The sequence below is a fragment of the Ranitomeya imitator genome, chromosome 3 (genome assembly GCF_032444005.1).
Source record: "Ranitomeya imitator isolate aRanImi1 chromosome 3, aRanImi1.pri, whole genome shotgun sequence".
Lineage (NCBI taxonomy): Eukaryota > Metazoa > Chordata > Amphibia > Anura > Dendrobatidae > Ranitomeya > Ranitomeya imitator.
Window position 1 is genome coordinate 677,719,526 of NC_091284.1, and position 16,555 is coordinate 677,736,080.

The 16,555-nt window shown below is 46.5% G+C and overlaps 1 protein-coding gene across 1 annotated transcript in view; it reads left to right on the forward strand.

Annotated features, from left to right (window-relative positions):
* The window catches only part of SKIC8 (SKI8 subunit of superkiller complex), a 48,439-nt gene that overhangs the window by 13,438 nt on the left and 18,446 nt on the right, over positions 1-16,555 (forward strand). Inside the window, exons 3-6 of the mRNA XM_069758379.1 lie at positions 2,574-2,601; positions 3,036-3,141; positions 4,425-4,597; positions 4,709-4,857. Coding sequence (XP_069614480.1) covers positions 2,574-2,601; positions 3,036-3,141; positions 4,425-4,597; positions 4,709-4,857 — 456 coding nt within the window. The remainder of the gene's footprint in view (positions 1-2,573; positions 2,602-3,035; positions 3,142-4,424; positions 4,598-4,708; positions 4,858-16,555) is intronic.

The window sequence follows — 16,555 nt, forward strand, 5'->3', positions numbered from 1 at the left end:
GAAGCAATGTTGGCTTTGAGGGCTACCGAGGAGGTTTCCCACGATTTTTTTTTTAACAGACTTTCAATTTTTCTGTCCATCGGGTCTTTCAATTGAGACGAGTCTTCGAATGGAAGAGCCGTTCTCTTAGCCACTCTTGCCACTTGTGAATCAACTTTCGGAGCATCCCATTTGGTCAGATCTCCTTCTAAGGGGAATCTATGCTTCATCTCGGATGGAGTACTGAGACGTTTTTCAGGAAGTTCCCACTCTTGATCGATCATATCAGATATATTTGAGTGGATCGGGAACCCCACCCGTTTACCCTTGGATATACCGCCAAACCTCTGGTCCTGTATGGACTGTGGCTCTGGCTCTTCCTCCAGCCCCATAGTACTGCATACAGCAGCTACTAAATCCTCAACCCATTCTGAAGAGAAAAGATACTTCCGAACTTCAGAGGTTATAGGGGACGTAGGTTCCTCTCGTCTACCCGAGGATGAGGCATAGGAGAGGTCTGATTCAGATTCAGAATCCTCCTCCTGGATTTTTCTTTTTTTAGCTGGGGAGGGTGGCTGAGGGGGTGGGGAGGTAAAGGCCGCTAGGGAGGATTGCACCTCTTGTTTGACCAAAGAGCGTATTTCTTCTAGTAAAGAAGGTTGCTCTGCCCTGACAATCTTGTCAGTACAGGTCTTGCAGAGTTTTTTCTCCCAAGATGGTGGCAGCTTAATGTTACAGATGGCACACTTCTTTTTTGTAGTAGATTTGGGGGTAGACTTTTCTCCCTGTAATGAGAGGGGAGAGAGAGTCATGCTAATAGTAATACCCCCAAACACTATCTAAGGACCCCTTGTCCCTGCGGCACTTACTGTGGCAGGGGCAGCGCTGGGCTCTGCAAGTGCAGGGCAGGTACTGCTCTCCATGATAGGATAGTCTTACCTGCGACGTCTTCTGGCAGGTTTTATGCTCTGTGGCATATCCCAGCCCCCAGCGATTGTAAAATTCCTCCTCCCCTCCATGGTCCAGGGTGGAGGATGCCGTCCTGCACGAGATACCGCCGGCGGAAGTGCCTCCAGGGCGCCCAGAAAAGACCGGAAGTGACGCGTGCGATCACTTCCGAGTCGCCAGCGGCATGAGGAGGAGAGGACACCGGAGAGCTCCAGGAGGACTCCGGATAGGAACGCTAGCCTGCTTTGCCCTCATAGAGGCGCGGGAAGGCTAGGACCAGGTCCCGAGGACACCGCAGCGCGGCGTGACGGGAGCAGCATAAGCGGAAGGGGGAGGTAAGAAACGACCCCATGCTGCCCGGTTTATAGTTTAGGCAGAGCCTGCGTAGCAGTAGTTACCGGCCACCACTGCATACGAAGTAAACCTCTCCTGTCCCATGGGGAACAGGAAAGACACTGGTGAGAGGGAGGTGGGAGGGCCTTTTAACCTCTCCATTTCCTGTTCCCCATTAGGGCAAAGAGGCAACCTCCGTATGCCGTCGTGGAAGGTGACTAGAGAAAACTTGTTAAAAGTCCTCTTTAAGATATTAAAAAAGTCTTACAAATTGTCATCTTTAACATGCAACATTTAGCAAATTAGTATCTACCTTTCATGTCTAACATTGTGACATTTACTACCATACCAAAAAGATGAGCTGGTGAAACTTGCACCACATTTAGGGCTTGGTCACATGAGTGTGTAACACGGCCAAGTGCTATGCGACATTCTGTTGGATAGTACTCTGACCAGTGACATTTTATGGGGCAGTACAGATCTGCAATTATTTTATCATGCCGATTTGGCATCACAGCACGCTGCGAGTGCATCCGAGAATCAGATCGCATGCACCCATACAAATCTATGGATGGTGTGAAACATTGAACTGCACTCTGTCATCCCAGTGCTGTCTGATTAGAGAATGCTGGCAATGGAGGAGATGGAGTAATTGCTTAAATATTGTAATGTTTTAGCTTTCTTGAAATATGAAAATTGGTCCATTTTTTTTTCCCCACATACCAGCAAAAATCAGATATCTGAATGAGTCCTAAGTTTTGACATACGATTAAAATACGTAGTGTCAGAGTTGAATCAGTACTTTAAAGATTTGGTGCAAATTATGTCATTTTTTAGAAGTGTGGTCCTCTGGTAAAATGATTGGCCCCATGGCACATACCCAATGGATGTCATTATTGTTAATGGGGTCTGGCAAGTCTGTGGGGGACTAGAACATTAGAAATAGCTAATGCACATAGCATCCAGTGGTAGAAAATACTGCTGCAGTGTGAATGAGTTCTGTCCATTCTTGATAGGATATGTTTCCACTGCACAGTAAAAATTGCAATTTTGTTGGTCGTATCCACAATGTTGATGGGTTCTTTTTTTGGCTGCAGTTTTTACTGGTGAAAAAAAAAAAGTGTGGCCTGAAAACACATCTTAAGGACAAGACATTTCACTGTAAAACCATGAGCATTCTTCTGATGCAGCTCTCACGGTGTCCAATGGAACATGCCTTTTACAAAGTGTAGTGTGCGAAGAATAATAACACCACAATAGTTGAGGTACATTTTAGGTTACTAATTTTGGTGTTGTCTTTTGTCTTCTTACAGTATAGTATCCTCTACAAGCAAGAGCAAGGTAAGCTCATAGTGGAGAAGCAATCTGGACTCCGAGTTCACACAAGTCCCGGCCGCAGGTCTAGTGACCGTCTGGACTGTTAGAACCATAGTTAGAACAGAACTTGCCTCTGTAATAAGCTCTTCCCAAATACCATTATAATCTTATGTCTAGTACATGGCCTGGGATAGCGCTGTATGGGTCAGAGATTCCTACTTTTCTAGCAATTAATCTGTGACTTGTGCCTCTCCCTCCGAGTATTTCCGCTCGTATCTGCAATTGATATAAAAAGATGCAGTGTTAGACCGGCCTGTCCAATTGTGTCTGCAACCTTATAATTTCCCCAAAGTTTTTCTTCATTTGTGACCTCCATATTGCCCTAATGGAACACCTTCTGTCAATCATAAGCTCTTATTAGAACTTGTATTATTTATATATTTTATATTTTTTTCCAGCCCATAATGATGCCATATGGTCTGTAGCATGGGGGAAGAATACAAATGACGGGGCAGAAACTGTAATTAGTGGTTCCCTAGATGATTTGGTGAAAGTTTGGAAATGGTAAGTTGATAGGATCCATATCCTGCGTGGTTAGAAAGTGTAGGCTTAGATGCCTCACGTTTTGTTCCTGACTATACTGGGGCACTTGTGACTTTAAGGCTGTGTAAGCATGTTGCAGATTTTTCGCGTTTTTTCGCTATAAAAACGCGAAAAAAAAAGCATACATTATGCATCCCATCATTTAGAATGCATTCCACAATTTTTGTGCACATGATGCGTTTTTTTCCGCGAAAAAAACGCATCGCGGTAAAAAACGCAGCATCTTCATTAATTTTGCGGATTTCCCACTATAGTACTGCATTGGGAACCTCCGGAAAAATCAGCAAAAAAAAAAAACGCACTAAAAACGCGAGAAAAACGCATGCTGATTTCTTGCAGAAAATGTCCAGTTTTGCTCAGGAAATTTCTGCAGGAAATCCTGAACGTGCGCACATAGCCTTAATAATAATTACAATCTTTTTATAAATCAGTTGTCCAAGTGAATTTGGGAAACTTGAAAATTACCAACATCTGTCAACAAATATGTCTGCAGTGCCTATAGAGGCCAAAAAAGGCAGAGCACACGAAGAGAAAATACTGCTAATAATGCAAGACATAAGTCATTAGTGGCTAGAAATAGTGCTATTCCTCACGTACACGCTTGACAGCGCACTCTGAAAAGTCACCTTAAAGTTTCAGTTTCAGTGCATTACACTTAAAGCTTTTTTTTTGTTTGTGAACGGTCTTTCTTTTACCAAGGAGTTCTCACTGCAGCCTGTCCCAGCAGTGGGTTATTTAGTCTTAGGCTATGTGCACATGTTGCGGATTTGGCCCTGCGGATCCGCAGCAGTTTTCAGTGCGGTGTACAGTACCATGTAAACCTATTGAAAACCAAATCCGCAGTGCCCATGGTGCGGAAAATGCCGCACGGAAACGCTACGTTGTATTTGCCGCAGCATGTCAATTTTGTGCGGATTCCACAGTGTTTTACACCTGTTCCTCAATAGGAATCCACAGCTGAAATCCGTGGGTAATCCGCAGGTAAAATGCAGAGCATTTTACCTGCAAATTTTTCAAAAACTGTGCAGAAAAATCCACACACGAATCTGCAAAGTGGGCACATAGCCTTATATGGAGCAGTGCATGTATTATTTGTAATAGAGACCTGAATATAGACCCTCATTTTATTGGTAAAGTGGTCATATATACCAGGTAATGATGCGAAGCTTGGTAGTGTAATCAAACCCCATGGATCACTTTTGGTCACAGGAATATTAGTTTATATGTTGATTCTCCGTCTGCAGGTCTGATGAACACCTAGAACTACAATGGACACTTGAAGGCCACCAGCTAGGGGTGGTTTCTGTGAATGTGAGTCCTAATGGAAACGTTGCAGCCTCTAGTTCATTAGATGCTCACATCCGACTATGGGACTTGGAGTTTGGGAAGCAGATCCGTTCCATCGATGCTGGACCAGGTATGAACAAGACATTTGGTTCACTGACCATTGAGTGTTTTAGTCTGTGTAAGACGATTAGCTTCCATTCCATGCCCAGATGTATTGTCTAACCTCTGTATGTCCCTACAGTGGACGCCTGGTCTGTTGCCTTTTCACCAGACTCGCAGCATTTGGCTACTGGAAGTCATGTAGGAAAAGTGAATATCTTTGGAGTAGAGACTGGCAAAAAGGAATACTCTCTGGACACCAGAGGCAAATTTATCCTTAGTATTGCATATGTAAGTTCTTTTCTTTAGAATACGATTAAAAGGGTGCTCACTGCTCTAAAGAAGGTGCTCAGGAGAAAAATATATTCAATACAAAATAAGTAAACTCCGGCACACTAAAGTTGCTGTAATAGTTTATATTGTTTTATTCCAAGAAAAACAAGATGGTGGGTTTCCACAAGAGAAAAATTCTGCAGATTCTGTGACAGACTTATATTGTATTTTCAACGTTTCGGCATATTAGCCTTTTTCAAGAAACATCTGTCTTTCAGTAATTCACATAAATAAACATAAGAATACATCATAATAGAAAGGAAATTGTCAACCATGACATATTATGTCACCTAGGTCCAACCATCTGTGTAGATAACAAGATAAATTGTTCAACAAGATCATATAAACCTATATGGTGCGACAAAATGTATAATCAATCCAATAGAATTTGGTATCTAGCTCAAGAAGCATCAAAGAACCTAGCAAGACTAAAAAAATAAAAATAAGAAATAAATAATAAACAGAAAACGGCAACCTGAAAGAGCACATCTATACTGTCTATGGAATGCAATAGGATAATTCTTATTTAGGGTTCAAACATGGACATAAAATATCCTAGTACACTAAATAAGTGTATTATAAAGACACAGGTATAGATAAAAATAAAGATGAAAATGTGCCCCCAATTGAAAAAATGTAAGTTTGTGGACGTGTATATATGAGTGCAGATGAATGGATACTGATCAATAAGCGTGGCTATAGGTGGAATTATACATAACCACAATGTGTACATATAAATAATAATTTGAAAAGGATGAAATACTTTACTTGTAACTGTGATGAGCAGAAATTAGGAATCCCACTGTGAGAACAAATGTTAATCATTAGAGACACCGTGATCACGAACATTTGCGCCGAGCTGAACTGGAAGAACGGCGCATATAAGATTACCTGTAACTAAAGTCAATAGAGCATACCGCACGTGTGTCTGGTGGAGGAGATCCAAGAAAAAGCTTGTGACCGCAAGCGAAGAGACAAGTGAGAGGAAGAGCGTGGTGCCGGCCTTTCATATACTTCCGGTGTTCGTGCCTGCACTGGTAGTTCCGGGTGAGAGTTGAGAGAGAAACATGTGACACAGTGCGCTTGTGAAATCCGGAGCGATACGGAAACAGCTGACAAGTACCGATGTATACAGAGTATGGATGCGCTTGCGCAGTAGTATAGATCGTAAACGGTAGACTCCACCTGTGTGCTGATAAAAAAGAAAAAGAAAAGAGTGATAAGAGGAAGAATGACCCATCAGTGTCCTAAAACATCCATTAAACTGACGTATGTTTATCAGAATACCGTATACAACTCATAAACATTATAAACTAGTTTTTGCAATGAGTAAATAACGGGGAAAGCTACTTAGGATAAAAATGGTGTCAGAAAAATAACCTATATGGGCCATAGAAAGGGTCAGAGTTCCCTTGGAAAGAGTCAGAGTAAACAGTTTACGATCTATACTACTGCGCACTCTGTATACATCGGTACTTGTCGGCTGTTTCCGTGTCTCTCCGGATTTCACAAGCGCACCGTGTCACACGTTTCTCTCTCAACTCTCACCTGGAAGTACCAGCGCAGGCACGAACACCGGAAGTATATGAAAGGCCGGCACCACGCTCTTCCTCTCACTTGTCTCTTCGCTTGCGGTCACAAGCCTTTTCCTGGATCTTCTCCACCAGACACACGTGCGGTATGCTCTATTGACTTTAGTTACAGGTAATCTTAAATGCGCCGTTCTTCCAGTTCAGCTCAGCGCAAATGTTCATGATCACGGTGTCTCTAATGATTAACATTTGTTCTCACAGTGGTATTCCTAATTTCTGCTCATCACAGTTACAAGTAAAGTATTTCATCATTTTCAAATTATTTTTTATATGTACACATTGTGGCTATGTTCAGTGCCTACAAGTAGTATTCAACCCCCTGCAGATTTAGCAGGTTTAATAAGATGCAAATAAGTTAGAGCCTTCAAACTTCAAACAAGAGCAGGATTTATTAACAGATGCATAAATCTTACAAACCAAAAAGCTTTGTTGCTCAGTTAAATTTTTATAAATTTTAGACATAAAAGTGTGGGTCAATTATTATTCAACCCCTAGGTTTAATATTTTGTGGAATAACCTTTGTTTGCAATTACAGCTAATAATCGTCTTTTATAAGACCTGATCAGGCTGGCACAGGTCTCTGGAGTTATCTTGGCCCACTCCTCCATGCAGATCTTCTCCAAATTATCTAGGTTCTTTGGGTGTCTCATGTGAACTTTAATCTTGAGCTCCTTCCACAAGTTTTCAATTGGGTTAAGGTCAGGAGACTGACTAGGCCACTGCAACACCTTGATTTTTTGCCTCTTGAACCAGGCCTTGGTTTTCTTGGCTGTGTGCTTTGAGTCGTTGTCTTGTTGGAAGATGAAATGACGACCCATCTTAAGATCCTTGATGGAGGAGTGGAGGTTCTTGGCCAAAATCTCCAGGTAGACCGTGCTATCCATCTTCCCATGGATGCGGACCAGATGGCCAGGCCCCTTGGCTGAGAAACAGCCCCACAGCATGATGCTGCCACCACCATGCTTGACTGTAGGGATGGTATTCTTGGGGTCGTATGCAGTGCCATCCAGTCTCCAAACGTCACGTGTGTGGTTGGCACCAAAGATCTCGATCTTGGTCTCATCAGACCAGAGAACCTTGAACCAGTCAGTCTCAGAGTCCTCCAAGTGATCATGAGCAAACTGTAGACGAGCCTTGACATGATGCTTTGAAAGTAAAGGTACCTTACGGGCTCGTCTGGAACGGAGACCATTGCGGTGGAGTACGTTACTTATGGTATTGACTGAAACCAATGTCCCCACTGCCATGAGATCTTCCCGGAGCTCCTTCCTTGTTGTCCTTGGGTTAGCCTTGACTCTTCGGACAAGCCTGTCCTCGGCACGGGAGGAAACTTTCAAAGGCTGTCCAGGCCATGGAAGGCTAACAGTAGTTCCATAAGCCTTCCACTTCCGGATGATGCTCCCAACAGTGGAGACAGGTAGGCCCAACTCCTTGGAAAGGGTTTTGTACCCCTTGCCAGCCTTGTGACCCTCCACGATCTTGTCTCTGATGGCCTTGGAATGCTCCTTTTGTCTTTCCCATGTTGACCATGTATGAGTGCTGTTCACAAGTTTGGGGAGGGTCTTAAATAGTCAGAAAAGGCTGGAAAAAGAGATAATTAATCCAAACATGTGAAGCTCATTGTTCTTTGTGCCTGAACTACTTCTTAATACTTTAGGGGAACCAAACAGAATTCTGGTGGGTTGAGGGGTTGAATAATAAATAACCCTCTGAAAAGACTTTTCATAATTTAAAAAAAAAAAATAAACAAAGAAATAACATTCTTTTTTGCTGCAGTGCATTTCACACTTCCAGGCTGATCTACAGTCCAAATGTCACAATGCCAAGTTAATTCCAAATGTGTAAACCTGCTAAATCTGCAGGGGGTTGAATACTACTTGTAGGCACTGTATAATCCCACCTATAGCCGCGCTTATTGATCCGTATCCATTCATCTGTACTCGTATTTACACGTCCACAAACTTATATTTTTTTTCCTACGCCTCATTGGGGGACACAGGACCATGGGTGTTATGCTGCTGCCACTAGGAGGACACTAAGTTAACACAAAGATTAACTCCTCCTCTGCAGTATACACCCCTTGACTGGCCAGGATTCAAACCAGTTCTTGCTTAGTGTCTGTAGGAGGCACTTGGGTCTGTTTTCAGACCCCAACTTTATTTTAATTTTAATTTTTAAAATTTTATTTTTCTGTAAATTTTTATTTTTTACTTAACGGAGTGAAGGGGGCGACGGGTTCCTTTTTATAGGGCGCGCTCTCCCCCGAACCATCAACAGGCGAGTATACCTCCCCGTCCCTTTCCTGCGACGTCTGGGGCACGCCTAACTTTTCTGGGGCGACGTTGTTTTTTATGGCCCGATCTCCCCCCGCCCCCCCTCCCCCCCCTGCAAGATGGCGAGCACATAGAGCCTGGCTCTCATGTTCCTCTCCGGGGCCGCTGAGACAATGCCCACATCAGATGGCGTCACTGCAGCCGCATGACAAAAGCCCCCCTTGGAGGATAGAGAAGATGTATCTGGGGCCTCTCCATCCCCCGTCCTGGGTGCATGGATTGAGCGCGTACCCTCAGTGACAGGAGGATGCGACACTGTGAGTACATACCCTCCCCACGCTCCCATCGGCGGCAGAGGTGCGGTCCGGGTCCCAGGGGAGACGCGCATTGCCGGCAGGGCCAGAAATTTAGTCCCTGGCTTTTCAGCTGGACTAAGCCACAGTGTGCAGATCCGCCCACGGCCGTAACTCCGCCCCCTATATCTGCGTCTGTCTGGGACGAGAGGAGCCCTGCAAATCTCGGGAGCCATATTGCCTCTCATCTCCTGCGGGAATAACGAGACTCCGAAGGTGGCCCATGCTAACTGACAGCTCCCAGGACCGCCGCTGCGACATTCCTCCCACAGGACACAGGCACAGGACCGTGGGTAAGCTGCATCTAGAAAGCTTAAGCCCTTCCCTGCACCATATGACATAGCCTGCCCCTGTCTCTAAAGACACTGTCTCAACCTAAGGAGACCAAAAAGGTTAACAAGAAGCACACAGTGTTTTTCACTTGATGTGCCACTTGCAATACGGCTAGGCCCCAAGCTCACAATACCCCGTTAAGTGCGGATTGTGACCCGGCCTCTGTGCAGCCGCCTCCCGCCGCCGCCGACCCTGCAGAGCTTAGTCCCCCTGAGTGTGACAGGGAAGTGGCCCAAACTATGGCTTCCCTAGCCAAGGCAATTGACTCCCTCCGGGGTCCCTCATCAGACCGCGGAGGACTCTGGCGACGGTACGGATCCGTCCACCAGCAGGGGGCGTCCTCTGTCACTAAGGGATCGGGGTGCCAGGAAATGTACCCATGTCTCACCCCCCGACCACGGGCGTGTTTGCATTTCAGCATCCGTGAGCTCAGTCTCTCGTTCCCCCTTCTCCGGGCAACCTAAATGACTCTGAATGTGAGTCCGAGGACTCTTACGTTCAGGATTCCTTGACTTCCCAAGAGACACTGGATTCTCTCATTGAAGCGGTCGAGGAATCCGTATCCACTCCGGAACACGCAGTGTCTTTTAAGAAGACAAAACGTGTCCAAAAAGTATTTGTCACTCATCCTGAGTTTAAAGAAATCGTACAAAAACACAGGGACCGCCCTGACAAACGCTTCATGGGGCAAAAGCCTATGGAGACCAAATACCCTTTTGCTCAGGAACTAATCAAGGACTGGCTGCAGTCTCCCTCAGTGGATCCTGCAGTATCGCATCTCGCTTCCAAAACGATCCTATCCCTGTCAGATGGTTCCTCAGTCAAGAACCCCTCTGACCGCCAAATTGACTACCTGGCTCGCTCCGTCTTCGAGGCCACAGGAGCGTCTCTTTCCATCCTTCGCCGCTTCTTGGGTGTCGAGGCTATGGTCGCTTGGGCTGAGGTGCTTACCACGACCATCCAAGACAGTAATTTCCCTCCAGAGGCGATCAACCTGGCTAACCAGATAGCCCAGGCCGGGGACTCCGTAGTTAATGGCTCAATAGATGCGGCCAATTGCGCTGCACAGGCAGCCGCAAATGCAATTTCCATCAGAAGACCCCTGTGGCTCAGAGATTGACGAGTAGATTCTGCTCATTGACATCTCTACCCTATAAAGCTGGTCGCCTATTTGGAGAAAAATTAGACCAAATAATCTCGGACGCTACCGAGGGGAAAAGTAAATTTCTCCCCCAACAAAAGCCTACCCGGCCGTTTCGTTATCCACAACAATCTCGATTCCGGCCTTTTTGCAACAATCCCAATTGGTCATCTACATCCTTCTCCTCCGCATCAGGACGAGGTGCGCGTGGGGACCGAGGCTCCCAGTTCTCATACAGACCCAACCGTAACTAGAAACTCAGACCATGGTCATCTGGGTCTAAGGGATCCAGATCCCTTAGATCCTCCACTCAATGACTCGTTGCAACATCCGGAGGACATCAACAAAGTAGGAGGTCACCTACTTTTGTTCCGTCAAGCCTGGCTCTCGGTCGTCTCCGACGAGTGGGTCAGGGAACTGGTGTCCTCCGGATACAAAATAGAATTTTCTTCTCTTCCTCCGACATTTTTTTTCCGGTCATGTCCTCCCAAAACAAAGACAACGGCTTTCTCCAGGCCATACGGCCATTACAAAGGGATGGAGTCATCATTCCGGTTCCCCAAGACCAAAGGTTCAAAGAGTTTTACTCAAACCTATTCGTGGTTCCAAAGGACGGATCTTTGCGTCCGATTCTAGATCTAAAACTTCTGAACAAATTTGTCAAAAATCGGCACTTCAGAATGGAATCTCTTCGCTCTGTCGTCGCGTCCATGGAAAAAGGAGAGCTCCTAGCATCCATAGACATCAACGATGCTTACCTCCACATCCCAATTTTTCCTCCTCATCAACATTTCCTTCACTTTGCTTTTCGCGAAGAACACTTGCAGTTTGTGGCCTTACCTTTCAGCCTCGCCACCTCTCCCACAGTTTTCACAAAGGTCATGGCGGCTGCCATGGCCATTCTTCATTCCACGGAAGTGGTGGTACTTCCGTACCTGGACGACCTACTGATAAAAGGCCCATCATACCCAGCCTGCAAAGAGTCCGTCGATCTCACGGTGAATACTCTTTCTCGCCTGGGTTGGAAGATAAACTTTGAAAAATCCTCTCCGATCCCGGCTCAACGGACCTCCTTTCTTGCAATGACACTGGACACTTTCCGCGGTCTGGTCATTCTCCCTCCAGACAAGGCCTTGGCCTTGCAGCGGGGAGCTCGGAGTCTTTCCCGTCTAGTCTCCCACTCCATTTGTTTCAGCATGCGCATTCTCGGGCAGATGGTAGCTGCTATGGAAGCAGTCCCATTTGCTCAATTTCATCTCCGTCCCCTACAACATGCGCTGCTGTCAGCGTGGAACGGGAACGACCGCCATTTCAGTCTGTCCCCACAGGTCAGACAGACCCTCAGGTGGTGGACGCTGAAGTCCTCCCTGAACCAAGGAAAGTCCTTTCTCCCAGTCCGTTGGTTGGTGGTGACCACCGATGCCAGCCTCCTGGGCTGGGGTGCACTTTTCAAACACCACACAGTACAAGGCGGTGGTCCACTCGAGAGTCGCGTCTCCCCATCAACATCCTGGAAATACGAGCTGTCAGACTAGCATTGCTCAGTCTTCACCATCTCCTAGCAGGTCACCCCATCAGAATCCAGTCCGACAACGCCACAGCGGTGGCGTACATCAACCGTCAAGGGGGGACCCGCAGCAAAATGGCCATGCACGAGGTGTCCCACATTCTCCGTTGGGCCGAAAACAACCATTCGCCCATCTCGGCGATCCACATACCAGGTGTGGAGAACTGGGCGGCGGACTTCCTCAGTCGCCAGGGTCTCGCCTCGGACGAGTGGTCCCTCCATCCGGAAGTTTTCCAGCAGATTTATCATCGCTGGGGGACCCCGGATGTGGACCTTATGGCCTCCAGGCTAAACAACAAGGTCCCACAGTTCATTGCCCGATCTCTCGACCCAGGTGCCATCGGAGCAGATGCCTTGGTCCTGCCATGGCCTCAATTCCACCTCCCGTACATTTTTCCTCCTCTCCCCTTGCTACCGAGGGTCATCATGAAGACCAGGGCAGAGGGGGTTCCAGTGATCCTCGTGGCGCCGGACTGGCCGCTCCAAGCATGGTATGCGGAACTGGTTCAGCTGGTCACCGACGTCCCCTGGCGTCTTCCAGATCGCATGGATCTTCTCTCACAAGGCCCGATTTACCACCAGAACTCAGGGGCCCTGTCTTTGACGGCCTGGCCGTTGAATCCTGGATTCTAGGTCAAGCCGGTTTCTCTCCCAAGGTGTCCTCCACCATGATCAGGGCTAGGAAACCCGTGTCCATGCGCAGTTACCACCTTACCTGGCGAATCTTCTTCGCATGGTGCGACGCACATGGACGATCTCATCTGGCATTTTCCATTCCTTCCATATTGGAATTTCTCCAATCAGGACTAGAGTCGGGTCTCGTGCTTGGCTCTCTGAAGGGACAGGTGTCAGCATTGTCAGTCCTGTTCCAACGAAAAATTGCCAATAGATTACCGGTTAAGACGTTCTTTCAGGGAGTTTCCCGTGTGGCGCCTCCCTACAAAATGCCGTGGGATTTTAATTTGGTCCTTGGAGCCCTTCAGAAGGCCCCCTTCGAACCACTGCAGGACGTCTCTCTGACCTTCCTTTCCTGGAAGGTAGTTTTCCTAGTGGCCATTACATCCATCAGGCGTGTTTCGGAGTTGGCGACACTTTCCTGCTGCTGACCTCCGTTTCTGATTTTTCACCCGGACAAGGCAGTCTTGAGGACTTCTCCTTTTCTGCCCAAGGTCGTTTCCTCTTTTCACCTCAACGAGGAGATTATTCTGCCTTCGTTCTGTCCGACACCAGTCCATCGCATTGAGAAAGCTCTGCGCACACTCGATGTGGTGAGGGCCATTCGGCGGTACGTCTCGCAGACAGCTCCCTTCCGCAAGTCGGATGTCCTATTTAAGGGACCAAGGAAGGGTTCTCCCGCTTCCAAGGCTACTCTAGCCAAATGGATTCGATCGGCTATTCAGGAATGCTATCGCGTCAAGGGTGTTCCTATTCCAGCAGGGATTAAGGCCCATTCTACTCAGTTGGAGGGCGACTCTTGGGCCATTCGGCACCAGGCGTCAGCACAACAGGTCTGCAAAGCTGCGACATGGTCCAGCTTGCATACTTTTACAAAACATTACCACATTCATTATCTTCTGCAGACGCCGCCCTTGGCAGGCGCATTCTGCAATCGGCGGTACCTTAGCTGTAGCCAGTGGTATTAGCAGCTATATTGCTCCCCACCCAGGGACTGCTTTAGGACGTCCCATGGTCCTGTGTCCCACAATGAGGCGTAGGAGAAAAGGAGATTTTTGTGTACTCACCGTAAAATCTTTTTCTCCGAGCCAATCATTGGGGGACACAGTACCCACCCTGTTAGCCTTTTGGCTTGTTGTTACTTCTTTGGTTTTGACATAGTTTTATTGTCTTTCGTTTAATACTCCTACTGCTTTACTACCAAACTGGTTTGAATCCTGGCCAGTCAAGAGGTGTATACTGCAGAGGAGGAGTTAATCTTTCTGTGTTAACTTAGTGTCCTCCTAGTGGCAGCAGCATAACACCCATGATCCTGTGTCCCCAATGATTGGCTCGGAGAAAAAGATTTTACGGTGAGTACACAAAAATCTCCTTTTTTCAGTTGGGGGCACATTTTCATCTTTATTTTTATCTATACCTGTGTCTTTTATAATACTTATTTAGTGTACTAGGATATTTTTGTTATGATCAGGTGACCTTGGAGCAGCATGAAAACTTTCACTGGAGTAGGTGGTAACTATACTGACCGCAAACCCTGATCTTATCACTGCAACTAGAAGTAGCCGTGGGGTGTGCCTAACAAAACCTAGACACCTCGACACAGCCGGAGGACTAAATACCCCTAAAGATGGAAATAGGAAATTCTACCTTGCCTCAGAGCAGAACTCCAAAGGATAGGCAGCCCCCCACAAATATTGACTGTGAGTAGTAGAGGAATAGACACACGCAGGCAGAGAACAGGATTTGGCAAATGAGGCACACACTAGCTAAATAGGAAAGGATAGGACAGGATACTAAGCGGTCAGTATTAAAAATCCTTCCAAAAATATCCACAGCAGAAAATACAAAAACTCCACCATCTAACTAAAGATGTGGAGCGTATATCTGCATCTCCAGAGAATCCAACAAGACTGAGAAAACACTGACACAGTCTAAGCTGGACAAGAGAAAAACAAATGAATAGCACAGAATATAAGCACACTGCATGTGTGCCACAGAAACAAAAAACAGACACTTACAGTGGGGCAAAAAAGTATTTAGTCAGTCAGCAATAGTGCAAGTTCCACCACTTAAAAAGATGAGAGGCGTCTGTAATTTACATCATAGGTAGACCTCAACTATGGGAGACAAACTGAGAAAAAAAAATCCAGAAAATCACATTGCCTGTTTTTTTAACATTTTATTTGCATATTATGGTGGAAAATAAGTATTTGGTCAGAAACAAAATTTCATCTCCATACTTTGTAATATATCCTTTGTTGGCAATGACAGAGGTCAAACGTTTTCTGTAAGTCTTCACAAGGTTGCCACACACTGTTGTTGGTATGTTGGCCCATTCCTCCATGCAGATCTCCTCTAGAGCAGTGATGTTTTTGGCTTTTCGCTTGGCAACATGGACTTTCAACTCCCTCCAAAGGTTTTCTATAGGGTTGAGATCTGGAGACTGGCTAGGCCACTCCAGGACCTTGAAATGCTTCTTACGAAGCCACTCCTTCGTTGCCCTGGCGGTGAGCTTTGGATCATTGTCATGTTGAAAGACCCAGCCACGTTTCATCTTCAATGCCCTTGCTGATGGAAGGAGGTTTGCACTCAAAATCTCACGATACATGGCCCCATTCATTCTTTCATGTACCCGGATCAGTCGTCCTGGCCCCTTTGCAGAGAAACAGCCCCAAAGCATGATGTTTCCACCACCATGCTTTACAGTAGGTATGGTGTTTGATGGATGCAACTCAGTATTCTTTTTCCTCCAAACACGACAAGTTGTGTTTCTACCAAACAATTCCAGTTTGGTTTCATCAGACCATAGGACATTCTCCCAAAACTCCTCTGGATCATCCAAATGCTCTCTAGCAAACTTCAGACGGGCCCGGACATGTACTGGCTTAAGCAGTGGGACACGTCTGGCACTGCAGGATCTGAGTCCATGGTGGCGTAGTGTGTTACTTATGGTAGGCCTTGTTACATTGGTCCCGGCTCTCTGCAGTTCATTCACTAGGTCCCCCCGCGTAGTTCTGGGATTTTTGCTCACCGTTCTTGTGATCATTCTGACCCCACGGGGTGGGATTTTGCATGGAGCCCCAGATCGAGGGAGATTATCAGTGGTCTTGTATGTCTTCCATTTTCTAATTATTGCTCCCACTATTGATTTCTTCACTCCAAGCTGGTTGGCTATTGCAGATTCAGTCTTCCCAGCCTGGTGCAGGGCTACAATTTTGTTTCTGGTGTCTGTTGTGAATTCTGTGGCTGAATTCACTTCTGTGGTCACAAGTGGTATTGCAGTCTCTGGGCTTCCTCCCTCAGGTGTTTTGGTGAGCTCGTTGGCTGCCTTGTTATTTAGCTCCACCTGAGTCTGTCTTCCTTGCTCCTTGTCAATGTTCCAGTGTTGGATCTGAGCTACTGCATCTTTCCTTGGGCCTGCTGCTCTGCTAGATAAGTGCTTCTAGTTTGTTTTCTGTTTTTTCTGTCCAGCTTGCTATTAACTTTTGCTGGAAGCTCTGAGAAGCAAAGGAGTGCTCCGCCGTGCTGTTAGTTCGGCACGGTGGGTCTTTTTGCCCCTTTGCGTGGTTTTCGTTTTAGGGTTTTTTGTAGACTGCATAGTTCTCTTTGCTATCCTCGCTCTGTCTAGAATATCGGGCCTCACTTTGCTGAATCTATTTCATTCCTACGTTTGTCTTTTCATCTTGCTAACAGTCATTATATGTGGGGGGCTGCCTATTCCT